Source organism: Salmo salar, chromosome 06 (assembly GCF_965601325.2).
Source record: "Salmo salar chromosome 06, fSalSal1, whole genome shotgun sequence".
Classification (NCBI taxonomy): domain Eukaryota; kingdom Metazoa; phylum Chordata; class Actinopteri; order Salmoniformes; family Salmonidae; genus Salmo; species Salmo salar.
In genome coordinates this window covers 12,618,495-12,640,112 of record NC_138296.1, presented here as the reverse complement: position 1 = coordinate 12,640,112, position 21,618 = coordinate 12,618,495, and the positions used below count along the sequence as shown (strand labels likewise).

Here is a 21,618-nt window from a genome sequence, read left to right as displayed (position 1 = left end):
CTTAAGTCTGCCTGTGGTGCCAGATGGACAGGGTTTTGAGAGTTTGCTTAAGTCTGCCTGTGGTGCCAGATGGACAGGGTTTTGAGAGTTTGCTTAAGTCTGCCTGTGGTGCCAGATGGACAGGGTTTTGAGAGTTTGCTTAAGTCTGCCTGTGGTGCCAGATGGACAGGGTTTTGAGAGTTTGCTTAAGTCTGCCTGTGGTGCCAGATGGACAGGGTTTTGAGAGTTTGCTTAAGTCTGCCTGTGGTGCCAGATGGACAGGGTTTTGAGAGTTTGCTTAAGTCTGCCTGTAGTGCCAGATGGACAGGGTTTTGAGAGTTTGCTTAAGTCTTCCTGTGGTGCCAGATGGACAGGGTTTTGAGAGTTTGCTTAAGTCTGCCTGTAGTGCCAGATGGACAGGGTTTTGAGAGTTTGCTTAAGTCTGCCTGTAGTGCCAGATGGACAGGGTTTTGAGAGTTTGCTTAAGTCTTCCTGTGGTGCCAGATGGACAGGGTTTTGAGAGTTTGCTTAAGTCTGCCTGTGGTGCCAGATGGACAGGGTTTTGAGAGTTTGCTTAAGTCTGCCTGTGGTGCCAGATGGACAGGGTTTTGAGAGTTTGCTTAAGTCTTCCTGTGGTGCCAGATGGACAGGGTTTTGAGAGTTTGCTTAAGTCTGCCTGTGGTGCCAGATGGACAGGGTTTTGAGAGTTTGCTTAAGTCTTCCTGTGGTGCCAGATGGACAGGGTTTTGAGAGTTTGCTTAAGTCTGCCTGTGGTGCCAGATGGACAGGGTTTTGAGAGTTTGCTTAAGTCTGCCTGTGGTGCCAGATGGACAGGGTTTTGAGAGTTTGCTTAAGTCTGCCTGTGGTGCCAGATGGACAGGGTTTTGAGAGTTTGCTTAAGTCTGCCTGTAGTGCCAGATGGACAGGGTTTTGAGAGTTTGCTTAAGTCTGCCTGTAGTGCCAGATGGACAGGGTTTTGAGAGTTTGCTTAAGTCTGCCTGTAGTGCCAGATGGACAGGGTTTTGAAAGTTTGCTTAAGTCTGCCTGTAGTGCCAGATGGACAGGGTTTTGAGAGTTTGCTTAAGTCTGCCTGTAGTGCCAGATGGACAGGGTTTTGAGAGTTTGCTTAAGTCTTCCTGTAGTGCCAGATGGACAGGGTTTTGAGAGTTTGCTTAAGTCTTCCTGTGGTGCCAGATGGACAGGGTTTTGAGAGTTTGCTTAAGTCTGCCTGTAGTGCCAGATGGACAGGGTTTTGAGAGTTTGCTTAAGTCTGCCTGTAGTGCCAGATGGACAGGGTTTTTCAAATGAGGAACTATTTCGTTGGTTTCATTGAGCCAAACTGTCAACTATTTGAACCCAGGTTGATGTTGATTCAATGCTGTTTTTGCTGGGTTATCCTCATGAGACCTGTGTCTAGTCACTCCACTGTACTGGGAGACAGACAGTCCTCCTCACTAGGCAGCCATTGCTGTCTCTCTGATTGGTTGACTGTACACACCATACTTCAGCAGTGGCAGCTGTGAGAGCAGCCACTCTGTGTTGTGTTTCAAAGCATTAGGAAGTGTTATCAATATGGCCTGTTGTAAAACAGAAGTACACTGTCCACTGCTGATGATCTCATACTGAGCGTCAGACAATCACACTGCTTGTGCTTGTTGACACAATAGCCCTACTGTGTGCGTGTGTGTGTGTGTGTGTGTGTGTGTGTGTGTGTGTGTGTGTGTGTGTGTGTGTGTGTGTGTGTGTGTGTGTGTGTGTGTGTGTGTGTGTGTGCAAGTGTTTATACAGTCCACCAGTTCAACGATACCCCTATATCTGTCTCCACACAGCCCCAGACAAAGCTCCCACAATCCTTTCTGTTACACCCCACACCACCACGTCGGTGCTGGTCCGATGGGAGGTAAGCGGTACATTTGTAAGGTGCAGTTTTCTCTCTTCTAGATAGTTTCCTTGCCACTGTGTTGTTTTTAAGTCTGGTGGTCTAGGCTGGGTTTAATGTGAAACACTTTGTTGATGTAGGACTGTGGATATAAAAAGGTCTTTATAAATAAATGTGACTGATCCCCCCTCCAGCCGCCTGCTGAGAAGCAGATAAATGGGGTACTGCTGGGGTTCAGGGTACGATACCGGGAGTTACAATACGACCACCTCCGTAGCTTCACCATACGAACCATCAACAGCCCCGCCTCCAACTGGGCCGAGCTCACCGGTGAGTTGACCTCTGACCTCTGTTTGTTTCCTTAACCTTTTCCTCAGCTCTCAGCATTTGGGTGACTGTGGGTCTACTCTGTTCACACGTTACCATGAATACCTAACATCAGTCTGCTCCCTCTCTCTCTCTCTCCTCCCTCTCTCTCTCTCTCCTCCCTCTCTCTTTCCTCCCTCTCTCTCCTCCCCCTCTCTCTCCTCCCCCTCTCTCTGCCTCTTTATGGTGGCTGCCCTGACTCCCTGTGTTCTGTCCTCCCTCCTTTCTCACCCCTCCCACCCTGGTCCGTCACCCTCTAGCCCCCTACAGTGTGAGGAACCTGAGCGAGTCCTCTCTCACCCAGTACGAGCTGGATAGTAAGTCCACTGTATCACAGGAGGCTGGTGGGGAGGAGGGGCTCATGGTAATGGCTGGAGCAGAATTAGTGGAATGGTATCAAGTACATCAGACACATGTTTCCATTCGCTCCGTTCTGGCCCTTATGATGACCCGTCCTCCCCTCAGCAGCCTCCTCTCTCTCTCTCTCTCTCTCTCTGTCTCTCTCTCTCTCTCTCTGTCTGTCTGCCTGACATTCATCTGTGTATGTAAACGTATGTTTATGTCAGTGTGTGTTTGCCAACATCCCCACATCTCTGCTCTTCCTCATTTGTCTTAATATTTAACTATCCTGTCATGGTGTTGTTTTACCTCTTCCTCATCAGGTGTGTCCTGACCTTTGACCTCTTCACTTTATCTCTGCTTTTCCTTTCCTGCTCATATAGTTGTATGACCAGTTCCACTGCTGTTGGATGGTCCTCCCAGGCCATTTGTGGACAACTCTTTCTGTGTTTCTCCCCCCACAGACTTGAGTAAACACAAGCGTTATGAGATCCGCCTAAGTGTGTACAACGCCGTGGGAGAGGGGCCTACCAGCACACCACAGGAAGTGTTTGTAGGAGAGGCAGGTAAGAAGCGATGATGAGATCAACTTTATTGTCCCTAGTGGTTCCACTGTTCTGGAAAACGAACCCAAGCACAGCTCAACTATTTAAAGGTATTCGACATATGAATTGGACCTGGTCTGACGAATATCACTATCACTATTGAATGTTTATCCTCCACTCCAGTTCCAACAGCCCCGCCCCAATCTGTGACCATCCAATCATCAACAGCCACCCAGCTGGATGTCACATGGAGCCCGCCCCCTCTTGACTCTCAGAATGGAGACATACAGGGGTACAAGGTGAGGATCACAATTTGGGCAATCACTTAACCTGAACCACTTCTAACATGTGGGTATGTAGTATACCATACTGTAGTATACCACCATACTGTAGTATACCATACTGTAGTATACCATACTGTAGAACATGTGGGTCTGTAGTATACCATACTGTAGAACATGTGGGTCTGTAGTATACCATACTGTGGTATACCCTACTGTAGTATACCATACTGTAGAACATGTGGGTCTGTAGTATACCTCGTGGACCCTCGTAGTATACCATACTGTAGAACATGTGGGTCTATATTATACCGTACTGTAGTATACCATACTGTAGTATACCATACTGTAGAACATGTGGGTCTGTAGTATACCATACTGTAGTATACCATACTGTAGAACATGTGGGTATGTAGTATACCATACTGTGGTATACCCTACTGTAGTATACCATACTGTAGAACATGTGGGTCTGTAGTATACTGTACTGTAGTATACCATACTGTAGAACATGTGGGTCTGTAGTATACTGTACTGTAGTATACCATACTGTAGAACATGTGGGTCTATATTATACCGTACTGTAGTATACCATACTGTAGAACATGTGGGTCTGTAGTATACCATACTGTAGTATACCATACTGTAGAACATGTGGGTCTGTAGTATACTGTACTGTAGTGTACCATACTATAGAACATGTGGGTCTATATTATACCGTACTGTAGTATACCATACTGTAGTATATCATACTGTAGAACATGTGGGTCTGTAGTATACTGTACTGTAGTATACCATACTGTAGAACATGTGGGTCTATATTATACCGTACTGTAGTATACCATACTGTAGAACTTGTGGGTCTGTAGTATACCATACTGTAGCCTACTGAGCGGGGCATACCGTCGTAGTATACCATACTGTAGAACTTGTGGGTCTGTAGTATACTGTACTGTAGTATACCATACTGTAGAACATATGGGCCTGTAGTATACCGTACTGTAGTATACCATACTGTAGTATATCATACTGTAGAACATGTGGGTCTGTAGTATACCATACTGTAGAACATGTGGGTCTGTAGTATACCATACTGTAGTATACCATACTGTAGAACATGTGGGTATGTAGTATACCATACTGTACTATACCATACTGTAGTATACCATACTGTAGAACATGTGGGTCTGTAGTATACTGTACTGTAGTGTACCATACTATAGAACATGTGGGTCTGTAGTATACCATACTGTAGTATACCATACTGTAGAACAGTGTTTGTCAAACCTCTCCTAGACCAAGCTGGTTCCACTTGATCTGTTCCAGGACTGGTACATCTGATCCAACCGGTCAATCACACACACACACACACACACACACACACACACACACACACACACACACACACACACACACACACACACACACACACACACACACACACACACACACACACACACACAACACAACACAACACAACACGCAACACACTAAGCAATAGATGAAGTAAGTGAAACAACTGTCTGAATGTCAATATAACCTCTGACCCTTCATCATGTATTCTAGCTCTATCTGAATATAACCTCTGACCCTTCATCATGTATTCTAGCTCTATCTGAATATAACCTCTGACCCTTCATCATGTATTCTAGCTCTATCTGAATATAACCTCTGACCCTTCATCATGTATTCTAGCTCTATCTGAATATAACCTCTGACCCTTCATCATGTATTATAGATCTATCTGAATATAACCTCTGACCCTTCATCATGTATTATAAATCTATCTGAATATAACCTCTGACCCTTCATCATGTATTCTAGCTCTATCTGAATATAACCTCTGACCCTTCATCATGTATTCTAGCTCTATCTGAATATAACCTCTGACCCTTCATCATGTATTATAGATCTATCTGAATTTAACCTCTGACCCTTCATCATGTATTCTAGCTCTATCTGAATATAACCTCTGACCCTTCATCATGTATTATAAATCTATCTGAATATAACCTCTGACCCTTCATCATGTATTATAGATCTATCTGAATTTAACCTCTGACCCTTCATCATGTATTCTAGATCTATCTGAATTTAACCTCTGACCCTTCATCATGTATTCTAGATCTATCTGAATTTAACCTCTGACCCTTCATCATGTATTCTAGATCTATCTGAATTTAACCTCTGACCCTTCATCATGTATTCTAGATCTATCTGAATTTAACCTCTGACCCTTCATCATGTATTATAGATCTATCTGAATTTAACCTCTGACCCTTCATCATGTATTCTAGATCTATCTGAATTTAACCTCTGACCCTTCATCATGTATTCTAGATCTATCTGAATATAACCTCTGACCCTTCCTCATGTATTCTAGATCTACTTCTGGGAGTTCCAGCTGCAGAATGAGACAGAGAGACTGCGTACCATGTTCCTCCCAGAGCTAGGGGTCAAGATTAAGAACCTGACTGGCTATACCACATACATGATCAGTGTCGCAGCCTTCAACGCAGCAGGGGACGGGCCCCGGAGTCCCCCGACCAGGGGCCGAACACAACAGGCTGGTAAGGGCCATGCACACACACACACACATGGACACTGACACACACAGACACATCACCTACAGTATATGTGGTATTGCCCACCAGAGGGCGTTCTCAACAAGCAGGTGAGCTCTAAGCCAGAGCGACTGGGTTAGAGCCCGTCAGTTGTACAGTACAGAGTTACAGTAAGAGTAGGAGCACTGCATCACATCTACTACTGTATCTGTGCTACCCACCACCATTAGGCTCCCTCTTCTTCTGTCTCTTTCTATCTCCCGTCTCTTTCTATCGCCCTCTCTCCCACTCACTGTTCCAATGTTCTCAAGTGCCAGTTTGAAGGATATGCTCAGGACCCTGTTCCCAGCCACAGTAGCACTGCATGAGAAACGGATGAGAGCTTTCAGCTCTGACTCAGTGGTTCTCAGTAGTATGCACTACACACTGTGTAACTATCTGTACTGTAACTGTGCTACTCCTGTCTGTCTGTCTGTCTGTCTGTCTGTCTGTCTGTCTGTCTGTCTGTCTGTCTGTCTGTCTGTCTGTCTGTCTGTCTGTCTGTCTGTCTGTCTGTCTGTCTGTCTGTCTGTCTGTCTGTCTGTCTGTCTGTCTGTCTGTCTGTCTGTCTGTCTGTCTGTCTGTCTGTCTGTCTGTCTGTCTGTCTTCATTCCTCTCTCTCTCTCTCTCTCTGTCCTCAAGTCCCAGTTCAGTTTGAATGATATTCTCAGGACCCTGTGCCCTCTCTGTTCTCAAGTCCCAGTTCAGTTTGAAGGATATTCTCAGGACCCTGTGTCCTCTCTGTTCTCAAGTCCCAGTTCAGTTTGAAGGATATTCTCAGGACCCTGTGTCCTCAAGTCCCAGTTCAGTTTGAAGGATATTCTCAGGACCCTGTGTCCTCTCTGTTCTCAAGTCCCAGTTCAGTTTGAAGGATATTCTCAGGACCCTGTGCCCTCTCTGTCCTCAAGTCCCAGTTCAGTTTGAAGGATATTCTCAGGACCCTGTGTCCTCAAGTCCCAGTTCAGTTTGAAGGATATTCTCAGGACCCTGTGTCCTCTCTGTTCTCAAGTCCCAGTTCAGTTTGAAGGATATTCTCAGGACCCTGTGTCCTCTCTGTTCTCAAGTCCCAGTTCAGTTTGAAGGATATTATCAGGACCCTGTGTCCTCTCTGTTCTCAAATCCCAGTTCAGTTAGAAGAATATTCTCAGGACCCTGTGCCCTCTCTGTCCTCAAGTCCCAGTTCAGTTTGAAGGATATTCTCAGGACCCTGTGCCCTCTCTGTCCTCAAGTCCCAGTTCAGTTTGAAGGATATTCTCAGGACCCTGTGCCCTCTCTGTCCTCAAGTCCCAGTTCAGTTTGAAGGATATTCTCAGGACCCTGTGTCCTCAAGTCCCAGTTCAGTTTGAAGGATATTCTCAGGACCCTGTGTCCTCTCTGTTCTCAAGTCCCAGTTCAGTTTGAAGGATATTCTCAGGACCCTGTGTCCTCTCTGTTCTCAAGTCCCAGTTCAGTTTGAAGGATATTCTCAGGACCCTGTGCCCTCTCTGTCCTCAAGTCCCAGTTCAGTTTGAAGGATATTCTCAGGACCCTGTGCCCTCTCTGTCCTCAAGTCCCAGTTCAGTTTGAAGGATATTCTCAGGACCCTGTGCCCTCTCTGTCCTCAAGTCCCAGTTCAGTTTGAAGGATATTCTCAGGACCCTGTGCCCTCTCTGTCCTCAAGTCCCAGTTCAGTTTGAAGGATATTCTCAGGACCCTGTGCCCTCTCTGTCCTCAAGTCCCAGTTCAGTTTGAAGGATATTCTCAGGACCCTGTGCCCTCTCTGTCCTCAAGTCCCAGTTCAGTTTGAAGGATATTCTCAGGACCCTGTGCCCTCTCTGTTCTCACGTCCCAGTTCAGTTTGAAGGATATTCTCAGGATCCTGTGCCCACTCCAGGAGTAACGGATGAGAGCTGTCAGCTTGAGTCACTGGTATTCCGCACCAGGGACACGTACTGCACAATACAGATTGTGTAACCGTCAATGTTGTCCCTTTCCCTTATAGTAAATAGGACATATATGGGACAAGTTTGGACCCAGGATGTGGGAACTTACAGTCAAGGGGGTGAGGGGGGGTTTGAGTCTTATTGATAAGTATTTGACAGCTACTACTAACGTTTTCATGGAGGAGGAGGAGGAGGGGAGAAGGAGGAGGATGGTACTGTATAGGATTGAATATTTTCCCAGTATTTTACAAATGTTTCATCCTGAGAATAAATCACTTTTCTCTTGGGTAACCCAGTATTTCCCGCCAAAACCGGACATTTATTGAAAAGCATATGAAGCATATACTGTCTGGATTTGATAGAAATAAAAAATAAAGCCCATAGATGTAGCTAGCTATATGCTCTCTTGGGTAAATACATGAAACTAGCTCCAGTAGGCAAATATTTTTGAGTGTGAACTGTATTACTGTACTGTATTGTATTATACTGTATTATATGGACTGGGATTACGTGCTTCTGGTGCAGCACATGCGATTCTGGTGCAGCACATGCGGCCTACAAAGTTACAAGTATAGGCTAGCGAATTAGATTTAATTTAGAAATATAATAGGGCCTATTTGTATAATTGGTAGGCTGACGCATATATACCTTTCATAACATTTCCCCTAATGTTATTAGCCTTCCTCCTCTTTCTCTCTCTATTGTTGCCTCATTACTTCCTCGCTTTCAACAGTTAAATGAAATACATTTCATTGTCTTTATCTTCATCCTTCTAATCACATCCTTGAATAATGCAGGACTAGAATGAGATGCAGAGGGCTTTCACTTCTCTTCATGAAGAATGAGTGGTTGGTTATGGGTCTGAATAAATAACTACTACAGCCTCCCGCCATCACACGTTCACTCTTCTTTCAGACGACCAGTGAGTTCTACTGGCTGCTCTTCTTTCAGACTACCAGTGAATTATACTGGCTGCTCTTCTTTCAGACTACCAGTGAGTTCTACTGGCTGCTCTTCTTTCAGACTACCAGTGAGTTCTACTGGCTGCTCTTCTTTCAGACTACCAGTGAGTTCTACTGGCTGCTCTTCTTTCAGACTACCAGTGAGTTCTACTGGCTGCTCTTCTTTCAGACTACCAGTGAATTATACTGGCTGCTCTTCTTTCAGACTACCAGTGAATTATACTGGCTGCTCTTCTTTCAGACTACCAGTGAATTATACTGGCTGCTCTTCTTTCAGACGGCCAGTGAGTTCTACTGGCTGCTCTTCTTTCAGACTACCAGTGAGTTCTACTGACTGCTCTTCTTTCAGACTACCAGTGAGTTCTACTGGCTGCTCTTCTTTCAGACGGCCAGTGAGTTCTACTGACTGCTCTTCTTTCAGACTACCAGTGAGTTATACTGGCTGCTCTTCTTTCAGACTACCAGTGAGTTCTACTGGCTGCTCTTCTTTCAGACTACCAGTGAGTTCTACTGGCTGCTCTTCTTTCAGACTACCAGTGAGTTCTACTGGCTGCTCTTCTTTCAGACTACCAGTGAGTTCTACTGGCTGCTCTTCTTTCAGACTACCAGTGAATTATACTGGCTGCTCTTCTTTCAGACTACCAGTGAATTATACTGGCTGCTCTTCTTTCAGACTACCAGTGAATTATACTGGCTGCTCTTCTTTCAGACTACCAGTGAATTATACTGGCTGCTCTTCTTTCAGACGGCCAGTGAGTTCTACTGGCTGCTCTTCTTTCAGACTACCAGTGAGTTCTACTGACTGCTCTTCTTTCAGACTACCAGTGAGTTCTACTGGCTGCTCTTCTTTCAGACGGCCAGTGAGTTCTACTGACTGCTCTTCTTTCAGACTACCAGTGAGTTCTACTGACTGCTCTTCTTTCAGACTACCAGTGAGTTCTACTGGCTGCTCTTCTTTCAGACTACCAGTGAGTTCTACTGGCTGTTCTTCTTTCAGACTACCAGTGAGTTCTACTGACTGCTCTTCTTTCAGACTACCAGTGAGTTCTACTGGCTGCTCTTCTTTCAGACGGCCAGTGAGTTCTACTGACTGCTCTTCTTTCAGACGACCAGTGAGTTCTACTGGCTGCTCTTCTTTCAGACTACCAGTGAGTTCTACTGGCTGTTCTTCTTTCAGACGACCAGTGACTTCTACTGGCTGCTCTTCTTTCATACGACCAGTGAGTTCTATTGGCTGTTCTTCTTTCAGACGACCAGTGAGTTCTACTGGCTGTTCTTCTATCAGACTACCAGTGAGTTCTACTGGCTGTTCTTCTTTCAGACTACCAGTGCGTTCTACTGGCTGTTCTTCTATTAGACTACCAGTGAGTTCTACTGGCTGCTCTTCTTTCAGACTACCAGTGAGTTCTACTGGCTGCTCTTCTTTCAGACTACCAGTGAGTTCTACTGGCTGCTCTTCTTTCAGACTACCAGTGAGTTCTACTGGCTGCTCTTCTTTCAGACGACCAGTGACTTCTACTGGCTGCTCTTCTTTCAGACTACCAGTGAGTTCTACTGGCTGTTCTTCTTTCAGACTACCAGTGAGTTCTACTGGCTGCTCTTCTTTCAGACTACCAGTGAGTTCTACTGGCTGCTCTTCTTTCAGACGACCAGTGAGTTATACTGGCTGTTCTTCTTTCAGACGACCAGTGAGTTCTACTGGCTGTTCTTCTTTCAGACTACCAGTGAGTTCTACTGGCTGTTCTTCTTTCAGACTACCAGTGAGTTCTACTGGCTGTTCTTCTTTCAGACTACCAGTGAGTTCTATGGCTGCTGTATTTAACATTCAGAAAACAAGAGTTTTGCGTCCCTCTTAGAATAGTCTATTGGTATAAGAAATGCTACAAAAGGATGTCCAGCAAGCTAGTCTAGTTTTTCCTGCATAGGACTCCAAGAGCTACAGTAAGGAGCGTTTAAGGAGACAGGCCAGCGGAGCACAGGTGTGTGCGTTTTGCACAAGACACCGAGGCTATAAGTTAGAAGCTCATGATGCATCACCCATCATTCATTAGCTAAATATGAGGCTAAATGTATTTCCTGAAAGACGTAGGCTAGGCCATCTGTATATGGGCCTATATATCAATCTAGAACAGGATTCTGTACTTTAGATGCCATTTGAATGGAATTGTTTGATAGTGAAAGACAGTGAGAGTGTGCTGTCTCATACACTGATCTAAAGCAACTATATAGGAGGGTTTTAAAACTGCAGCTGCAAAAAAAATAAACATCTTTACATTTAAAACATAAGCTGACCCCTGAAAGCCAGATGGACATGGGTAAATTAGACACGCATTCGGTCATTATATTACTGTAGCGTAGGCTGTGCTGCAGCAAATGTAGGCCTACCTGTCACAAGAACAAAAGGTTACCATGAGATGATAGGTCTACGTACTGAGATGGGCTGCCGGTCCCCAGCCTGAGCGTTGATGAGTCATCATGCAGTGACCAGAGAGAAGGCCGTAGACAATCCAGATTTAGACAACGCATATCATTAAACAGTTCCATTTCACGTCATGCTGTTCATGTAAATGATTTATTATAATTTACTGGTTTCTCGCAGTTATTTATCCTGGGAAAATGGAGTGGTTTTGGGCGGTAAATAGAGAGAACTGCATTGTTGGTTAAGGGCTTGTCAGTAATCATTTCACGGTAAAGTCTACACCTGTTGTATTCGGCGCATGTGACAAATAACATTTGATTTGATTTGATTTTAGCCCTCGGTAAATCTCAGTAACCGTGTTCTCGCCATTCAACTCTAGTACTGTAGAGTGAGGGGGACACATGTGGATTGGGTTGTTCTGACCCAGGTCCAGCCACACTACTGACAGACACAAAGAGGCCTGTGTTCAGTCAGTCACCCCCCTGCAGACAAACACACTAAAACATCCTCTGTGGTTTCTAGAGGGGAATCAGTTTACAGAATGAATTCCTCTGGTGTTTCCCGCAGCCAGCCTGGCCACCCGGCCTCTTGAAGGACTGTGACATTGCAGAGAGAGGCAGAGGGGATGAAGTACTGAGGAGACCACAGAATATTCTGGCTCCCTGCTCCTCTCTGCTCTGCAGGGCTCTGGAGTTAAAACAGAGAGACTGCAGAATATTCTGGCTCCCCACTCCTCTCTGCTCTGCAGGGTAACTGGGAGAGGAGCCAACCCAAGCCTTGGCAATTTAATGCAGAATTCTCACATAACTTCTGGAAGGTCAGGGGATGAATGGATGATTGTATCATTCCCAGTCCCCAAGAATAATACTAGTATTGCTTCAGTATAATGACTTTGATGAATGAAGCAGACTGCCAGGATATGGACTAAACTCAATCACATAGTGGCTTTCCAGATAAGGCTTTCAGTAGTGTGTTTGACTTGTACAACAGCATATCCCGGATGGAGGGAGTTGTCACGTGATCTAGGACCTGACAGGACCATGGTGTGCCAGCCTAAGTGTCCTTCCCTAACCATGGCTCTCTTTCTCTCTCTCTCATTCCCTCTCCTCTCCCTCTCCTGTGTCTCTCTTTCCCTCTCTATCTCCTCCCCTCTCTCCTCCCTCTCCTCCCTCTCCCCCTCCTCCTCCTCTCCAGCCCCCAGTAGACCCAGCTTCCTCCACTTCAGTGAGCTGACCACCACGTCAGTCAACATGTCGTGGGGAGAGCCAGGCCAGGCCAACGGCATCATCGAGGGCTACCGCCTGGTCTACGAGCCCTGCACACCTGTTGATGGTGAGACACACACACACACACACACCTGTTGATGGTGAGACACACACACACACACACCTGTTGATGGTGAGACACACACACACCTGTTGATGGTACGACACACACACACTTGTTGATGGTGAGACACACACACACACCTGTTGATGGTGAGACACACACACACCTGTTGAAAGTGAGACACACACACACACCTGTTGATGGTGAGACACACACACACACCTGTTGATGGTGAGACACACACACACACACACACACACACACACACACACACACACACACACACACACACACACACACACACACACACACACACACACACACACACACACACACACACTGTTGATGGTGAGACACACACACACACCTGTTGATGGTGAGACACACACACACACCTGTTGATGGTGAGACACACACACACACCTGTTGATGGTGAGACACACACACACACCTGTTGATGGTGAGACACACACACACACACGCGTGTTGATAGTGAGAAAACACACACACACACATGAACGCATGCGCACAGACACTCACACACACAGTCTCATGGATGGTGAGACACAAACACACACGCACACACACACGAGTGTTGATAGTGAGAAAACACACACACACATGAACTTATGCACACACACACACACACACACACACACACACACACACACACACACACAGGCTCATGGATGGTGAGAAACACACACTTACATATACACACACACACACTCACACACACGCACGCAAACATGTACACACAGACAAACAAACAAACACACACAAACACACACTCACACACCCATGGACGGTGAGAACCTCTGGAGCCTGGAAGGCTGGAAGGCTGTTAGTTACTTTGTTATGCCTTTAAACTACCCAGATAGCTAGATAGTTTACTATCAGTCTGTGAGATGATTTACAGTCATAAGCTAGCACCACCACTTTCATGGTCTTAGATTGGTGTCCTAATCTGTTACAGCTGGGTAGGTCTATGCCGACCCTGTGGCCACATGCAGTCAGCTTGTTTACAACTTCCTCTCTCTCCTGTTGAGAGAAAACGCAGCTAATAGCTGGTATGTGTGTTTGGGTCTCCAGATTCCTTAGTAATTAGGAACAGACAGGGGTGATGGTTTGGGAATGGGAGGTAGAGAACCTCTGTGGTCCCAGGCCTGTTGGCCACTAATGGGTTCTATCTGGCCCCTAGAGCAGTCGGCCTTGTGGGAGAGAAAGAGGCACAGCAGGATCTGGGATGGTGGAGGAACATGTCTCTCTATCTGGAGGGGTGCAGTGATAGGTCACATCTGTTTATTAGGGACACTCACGCTCATTTACCATGAACTGTCAGTAGGGAGGTGGAAAGGTGCTACCATGAACTGTCAGTAGGGAGTTGGAAAGGTGCTACCACGAACTGTCAGTAGGGAGGTGGAAAGGTGCTACCACGAACTGTCAGTAGGGAGGTGGAAAGGTGCTACCATGAACTGTCAGTAGGGAGGTGGAAAGGTGCTACCATGAACTGTCAGCAGGGAGGTGGAAAGGTGCTACCATGAACTGTCAGCAGGGAGGTGGAAAGGTGATACCATGAACTGTCAGTAGGGAGGTAGAAAGGTGCTACCATGAACTGTCAGCAGGGAGGGGGAAAGGTGCTACCATGAACTGTCAGTAGGGAGGTAGAAAGGTGCTACCATGAACTGTCAGTAGGGAGGTAGAAAGGTGCTACCATGAACTGTCAGTAGGGAGGTGGAAAGGTGCTACCATGAACTGTCAGCAGGGAGGTGGAAAGGTGCTACCATGAACTGACAGCAGGGAGATGGAAAGGTGCTACCATGAACTGTCAGTAGGGAGGTGGAAAGGTGCTACCATGAACTGTCAGTAGGGAGTTGGAAAGGTGCTACCATGAACTGTCAGTAGGGAGGTGGAAAGGTGCTACCATGAACTGTCAGTATGGAGGTGGAAAGGTGCTACCATGAACTGTCAGTAGGGCGGTGGAAAGGTGCTACCATGAACTGTCAGTAGGGAGGTGGAAAGGTCCTACCATGAACTGTCAGTAGGGAGGTGGAAAGGTGCTACCATGAACTGTCAGTAGGGAGGTGGAAAGGTGCTACCATGAACTGTCAGTAGGGAGGTAGAAAGGTGCTACCATGAACTGTCAGTAGGGAGGTGGAAAGGTGCTACCATGAACTGTCAGCAGGGAGGTGGAAAGGTGCTACCATGAACTGTCAGCAGGGAGGTGGAAAGGTGATACCATGAACTGTCAGTAGGGAGGTAGAAAGGTGCTACCATGAACTGTCAGCAGGGAGGGGGAAAGGTGCTACCATGAACTGTCAGTAGGGAGGTAGAAAGGTGCTACCATGAACTGTCAGTAGGGAGGTAGAAAGGTGCTACCATGAACTGTCAGTAGGGAGGTGGAAAGGTGCTACCATGAACTGTCAGCAGGGAGGTGGAAAGGTGCTACCATGAACTGACAGCAGGGAGATGGAAAGGTGCTACCATGAACTGTCAGTAGGGAGGTGGAAAGGTGCTACCATGAACTGTCAGTAGGGAGTTGGAAAGGTGCTACCATGAACTGTCAGTAGGGAGGTGGAAAGGTGCTACCATGAACTGTCAGTATGGAGGTGGAAAGGTGCTACCATGAACTGTCAGTAGGGCGGTGGAAAGGTGCTACCATGAACTGTCAGTAGGGAGGTGGAAAGGTCCTACCATGAACTGTCAGTAGGGAGGTGGAAAGGTGCTACCATGAACTGTCAGTAGGGAGGTGGAAAGGTGCTACCACGAACTGTCAGTAGGGAGGTGGAAAGGTGCTACCATGAACTGTCAGTAGGGAGGTGGAAAGGTGCTACCCTGAACTGTCAGTAGGGAAGTGGAAAGGTGCTACCCTGAACTGTCAGTAGGGAGGTGGAAAGGTGCTACCATGAACTGTCAGTAGGGAGGTAGAAAGGTGCTACCATGAACTGTCAGCAGGGAGGTGGAAAGGTGCTACCATGAACTGACAGCAGGGAGATGGAAAGGTGCTACCATGAACTGTCAGTAGGGAGGTGGAAAGGTGCTACCATGAACTGTCAGTAGGGAGGTGGAAAGGTGCTACCATGAACTGTCAGTAGGGAGGTGGAAAGGTGCTACCACGAACTGTCAGTATGGAGGTGGAAAGGTGCTACCATGAACTGTCAGTAGGGCGGTGGAAAGGTGCTACCACGAACTGTCAGTAGGGAGGTAGAAAGGTGCTACCATGAACTGTCAGTAGGGAGGTGGAAAGGTGCTACCATGAACTGTCAGTATGGAGGTGGAAAGGTGCTACCATGAACTGTCAGTAGGGAGGTGGAAAGGTGCTACCATGAACTGTCAGCAGGGAGTTGGAAAGGTCCTACCATGAACTGTCAGTAGGGAGGTGGAAAGGTGCTATCATGAACTGTCAGTAGGGAGGGGGAAATGTGCTACCATGAACTGTCAGTAGGGAGGTGGAAAGGTTCTACCATGAACTGTCAGTAGGGAGGTGGAAAGGTGCTACCATGAACTGTCAGCAGGGAGGTGGAAAGGTGCTACCATGAACTGTCAGTAGGGCAGTGGAAAGGTGCTACCATGAACTGTCAGTATGGAGGTGGAAAGGTGCTACCATGAACTGTCAGTAGGGAGGTGGAAAGGTGCTACCATGAACTGACAGCAGGGAGGTGGAAAGGTGCTACCATGAACTGTCAGTAGGGAGGTGGAAAAGTGTGATATGTAGGTTGTGTGTCCTTGTGTTAATGTGTTTTGTGTGTCCTTGAGTGTGTGCAAAGGTCTGCTTGTCTGTCCATGTATAGTGGTGTGTGGCCTAGTGCATTCAGAAAGTATTCAGACCCTTTGACTTTTTCCACATTTGTTACATTACAGCCTTATTCTAAAATTGATTAAATAGTTTTTTTTTCACTCATTAATCAACACACAATACCCAAAGCAACAACAGATTTTAGACATTTTTGTAAATATATTGAATATATACAACTGAAATATCACAGTTACATAAGTATTCAGACCCTTTACTCAGTACTTTGTTGAAGCACCTTTGGCAGCGATTACAGCCTCGAGTCTTCTTGGGTATGATGCTACCAGCTTGGCACACCTGTATTTGGGGAGTTTCTCTCATTCTTCTCTGCAGATCCTCTCAAGCTCTGTCTGTTTGGATGGGGCTATTTTCAGATGTCCAGAGATGTTAGATCCGGTTCAAGTCTGGGCTCTGGCTGGGCCACTCAAGGACATTCAGAGACTTGTCCCGAAGCCACTCCTGTGTTGTCTTGGCTGTGTGCTTAGGGTCATTGTCCTGTTGGAAGGTGAACCTTCGCCCCAGTCTGAGGTCGTGAGCGCTCTGAAACAGGTTTTCATCAAGGATCTCTCTGTACTTTGCTCCGTTCATCTTTACCTCGATCCTGACTAGTCTCCCAGTCACTACCGATGAAAAACATCCCCACAGCATGATGCTGCCACCACCATGCTTCACCGTAGGGATGGTGCCAGGTTTCCTCTAGATTTGACTCTTGGCATTCAGGCAAATCTTGATTTCATCAGACCAGAGAATCTTGTTCCTCATGGTCTAAGAGTCTTTAGGTGCCTTTTGGCAAACTCCAAGCAGACTTTCATGTGCCTTTTACTGATGAATGGCTTCTGTCTGGCCACTCTGGAGTGCTGCAAAGATGGTTGTCCTTCTGAAAGGTTCTCCCATCTCCACAAAGGAACTCTAGAGCTCTGACCGTCGGGTTTTTGGTCACCTCCCTGACCAAGGCCCTTCTCCCCCGATTGCTCAGTTTGCCTGGGCGGCCAGCTCTAGACAGAGTCTCGGTGGTTCCAAACTTCTTCCATTTAAGAATAATAGAGGCAACTGTGTTCTGGGGGACCTTCAATGCTCCAGAAATGTTTTGGTACCCTTCCCCAGATCCCTGCCTCGACCCAATCCTGTCTCAGAGCTCTACAGACAATTCCTTTGACCTCAAGGCTTGGTTTTTGCTCTGACATGCATTGTCAACAGTGGGACCTTATATAGACAGGTGTGTGCCTTTCTAAATCATGTCCAGTCAATTGAATTTACCACAGGTTGACTCAAATCAAGTTGTAGGAACATCTCAAGGATGATCAATGGAAACAGGATGCACCTGAGCTGAATTTCGAGTGTCACAGCAAAGGGTTAGAATACTTATGAATATAAGGTATTTCAGTATTTTTTATTTTTTATGAATTTGCAAAAATATCTAAACTTGTTTTCGCATTGTCATTATGGGGTATTGTGTGTAGATTGCTGAGGATTCTTTTTTATTTAATACATTTTATAAAAAGGCTATGACGTAAAAAAATGTGGAAGAATTCAAGGGGTCTGAATACTTTCCGAAGACACTGTATATTTAGCGTATGTTGTGTAGCTTCTAGCCTCCAGTATCTCCAGCCTGTATCTCTATACTGACTCCTCTCTGTCTCCTCTCCGCTCCATTCCAGGTGTTAGTAAGATAGTCACAGTGGACGTGAAGGGCAGCACCCCCCTGTGGATGAAGATTAAGGACCTGGCTGACGGGGTGACCTATAACTTCAGGATCCGAGCCAAGACACTCACCTACGGGCCGGAGGTGGAGGCTAACATCACTACCGGACCAGGAGAAGGTATGTAACACAGTATCTCTGGTCCAGCTAACATCACTACCAGACCAGGAGAAGGTATGTAACACAGTATCACTGGTCCAGCTAACATCACTACCAGACCAGGAGAAGGTATGTAACACAGTATCTCTGGTCCAGCTAACATCACTACCAGACCAGGAGAAGGTATGTAACACAGTATCTCTGGTCCAGCTAACATCACTACCAGACCAGGAGAAGGTGTGTAACACAGTATCTCTGGTCCAGCTAACATCACTACCGGACCAGGAGAAGGTATGTAACACAGTATCTCTGGTCCAGCTACCAGGAGAAGGTGTGTAACACAGTATCTCTGGTCCAGCTAACATCACTACCAGACCAGGAGAAGGTGTGTAACACAGTATCTCTGGTCCAGCTACCAGGAGAAGGTGTGTAACACAGTATCTCTGGTCCAGCTAACATCACTACCGGACCAGGAGAAGGTATGTAACACAGTATCTCTGGTCCAGCTACCAGGAGAAGGTGTGTAACACAGTATCTCTGGTCCAGCTAACATCACTACCAGACCAGGAGAAGGTGTGTAACACAGTATCTCTGGTCCAGCTACCAGGAGATGGTGTGTAACACAGTATCTCTGGTCCAGCTACCAGGAAAAGGTGTGTAACACAGTATCTCTGGTCCAGCTAACATCACTACCGGACCAGGAGAAGGTGTGTAACACAGTATCTCTGGTCCAGCTAACATCACTACCGGAACAGGAGAAGGTGTGTAGTAACACAGTATCTCTGGTCCAGCTAACATCACTACCGGACCAGGAGAAGGTGTGTAACACAGTATCTCTGGTCCAGCTACCAGGAGAAGGTATGTTACAGAGTATCTCTGGTCCAGCTAACATCACTACCGGACCAGGAGAAGGTGTGTAACACAGTATCTCTGGTCCAGCTATCATCACTACCGGACCAGGAGAAGGTGTGTAACACAGTATCGCTGGTCCAGCTACCAGGAGAAGGTGTGTAACACAGTATCTCTGGTCCAGCTAACATCACTACCAGACCAGGAGAAGGTATGTAACACAGTATCTCTGGTCCAGCTAACATCACTACCGGACCAGGAGAAGGTGTGTAACACAATATCTCTGGTCCAGCTACCAGGAGAAGGTGTGTAACACAGTATCTCTGGTCCAGCTACCAGGAGAATGTGTGTAACACAGTATCTCTGGTCCAGCTAAGATCACTACCAGACCAGGAGAAGGTTTGTAACACAGTATCTCTGGTCCAGCTACCAGGAGAAGGTGTGTAACACAGTATCTCTGGTCCAGCTACCAGGAGAAGGTCTGTAACACAGTATCTCTGGTCCAGCTAACATCACTACCGGACCAGGAGAAGGTATGTAACACAGTATCTCTGGTCCAGCTAACATCACTAATGGACCAGGAGAAGGTGTGTAACACAGTATCTCTGGTCCAGCTATCATCACTACCGGACCAGGAGAAGGTATGTAACACAGTATCTCTGGTCCAGCTACCAGGAGAAGGTGTGTAACACAGTATCTCTGGTCCAGCTAACATCACTACCGGACCAGGAGAAGGTGTGTAACACAGTATCTCTGGTCCAGCTAACATCACTACCGGACCAGGAGAAGGTGTGTAACACAGTATCTCTGGTCCAGCTACCAGGAGAAGGTGTGTAACACAGTATCTCTGGTCCAGCTACCAGGACAAGGTGTGTAACACAGTATCTCTGGTCCAGCTACCAGGAGAAGGTGTGTAACACAGTATCTCTGGTCCAGCTAACATCACTACCGGACCAGGAGAAGGTATGTAACACAGTATCTCTGGTCCAGCTACCAGGAGAAGGTGTGTAACACAGTATCTCTGGTCCAGCTACCAGGAGAAGGTGTGTAATACAGTATCTCTGGTCCAGCTATCATCACTACCGGACCAGGAGAAGGTATGTAACACAGTATCACTGGTCCAGCTGCCAGGAGAAGGTCTGTAACACAGTATCTCTGGTCCAGCTACCAGGAGAAGGTGTGTAACACAGTATCTCTGGTCCAGCTATCATCACTACCAGACCAGGAGAAGGTATGTAACACAGTATCTCTGGTCCAGCTAACATCACTACCGGACCAGGAGAAGGTATGTAACACAGTATCTCTGATCCAGCTAACATCACTACCGGACCAGGAGAAGGTATGTAACAGAGTATCTCTGGTCCAGCTAACATCACTACCGGACCAGGAGAAGGTGTGTAACACAGTATCTCTGGTCCAGCTAACATCACTACCAGACCAGGAGAAGGTGTGTAACACAGTATCTCTGGTCCAGCTAACATCACTACCGGACCAGGAGAGGGTGTGTAACACAGTATCTCTGGTCCAGCTAACATCACTACCAGACCAGGAGAAGGTATGTAACACAGTATCTCTGGTCCAGCTAACATCACTACCGGACCAGGAGAAGGTGTGTAACACAGTATCTCTGGTCCAGCTAACATCACTACCGGACCAGGAGAAGGTATGTAACACAGTATCTCTGGTCCAGCTAACATCACTACCGGACCAGGAGAAGGTGTGTAACACAATATCTCTGGTCCAGCTACCAGGAGAAGGTGTGTAACACAGTATCTCTGGTCCAGCTACCAGGACAAGGTGTGTAACACAGTATCTCTGGTCCAGCTACCAGGAGAAGGTGTGTAACACAGTATCTCTGGTCCAGCTAACATCACTACCGGACCAGGAGAAGGTATGTAACACAGTATCTCTGGTCCACCTACCAGGAGAAGGTGTGTAACACAGTATCTCTGGTCCAGCTACCAGGAGAAGGTGTGTAATACAGTATCTCTGGTCCAGCTATCATCACTACCGGACCAGGAGAAGGTATGTAACACAGTATCACTGGTCCAGCTGCCAGGAGAAGGTGTGTAACACAGTATCTCTGGTCCAGCTACCAGGAGAAGGTGTGTAACACAGTATCTCTGGTCCAGCTATCATCACTACCAGACCAGGAGAAGGTATGTAACACAGTATCTCTGGTCCAGCTAACATCACTACCGGACCAGGAGAAGGTATGTAACAGAGTATCTCTGGTCCAGCTAACATCACTACCGGACCAGGAGAAGGTGTGTAACACAGTATCTCTGGTCCAGCTAACATCACTACCGGACCAGGAGAAGGTGTGTAACACAGTATCTCTGGTCCAGCTAACATCACTACCAGACCAGGAGAAGGTATGTAACACAGTATCTCTGGTCCAGCTAACATCACTACCGGACCAGGGGAAGGTAGCCTGGCTGGTCATAGGTCGTGTTCAGTAGGGAACAATATAGCGAGATGTTTTGCCACAGAAAATGAAGATCTGTGTTCTTATTGGACAAGTTCAGCTAGTACTTCCCTGATTAAAGAAGT

General features: G+C 46.7%; 1 protein-coding gene across 1 annotated transcript in view; it reads left to right on the top strand.

Moving 5' to 3' along the window:
* The window catches only part of LOC106594110 (protein sidekick-2), a 150,533-nt gene that overhangs the window by 108,828 nt on the left and 20,087 nt on the right, over positions 1–21,618 (top strand). The window contains exons 31-38 of the mRNA XM_082976327.1: positions 1,809–1,879; positions 2,053–2,188; positions 2,485–2,541; positions 3,028–3,129; positions 3,292–3,407; positions 5,773–5,959; positions 12,490–12,627; positions 18,076–18,237. Coding sequence (XP_082832453.1) covers positions 1,809–1,879; positions 2,053–2,188; positions 2,485–2,541; positions 3,028–3,129; positions 3,292–3,407; positions 5,773–5,959; positions 12,490–12,627; positions 18,076–18,237 — 969 coding nt within the window. The remainder of the gene's footprint in view (positions 1–1,808; positions 1,880–2,052; positions 2,189–2,484; positions 2,542–3,027; positions 3,130–3,291; positions 3,408–5,772; positions 5,960–12,489; positions 12,628–18,075; positions 18,238–21,618) is intronic.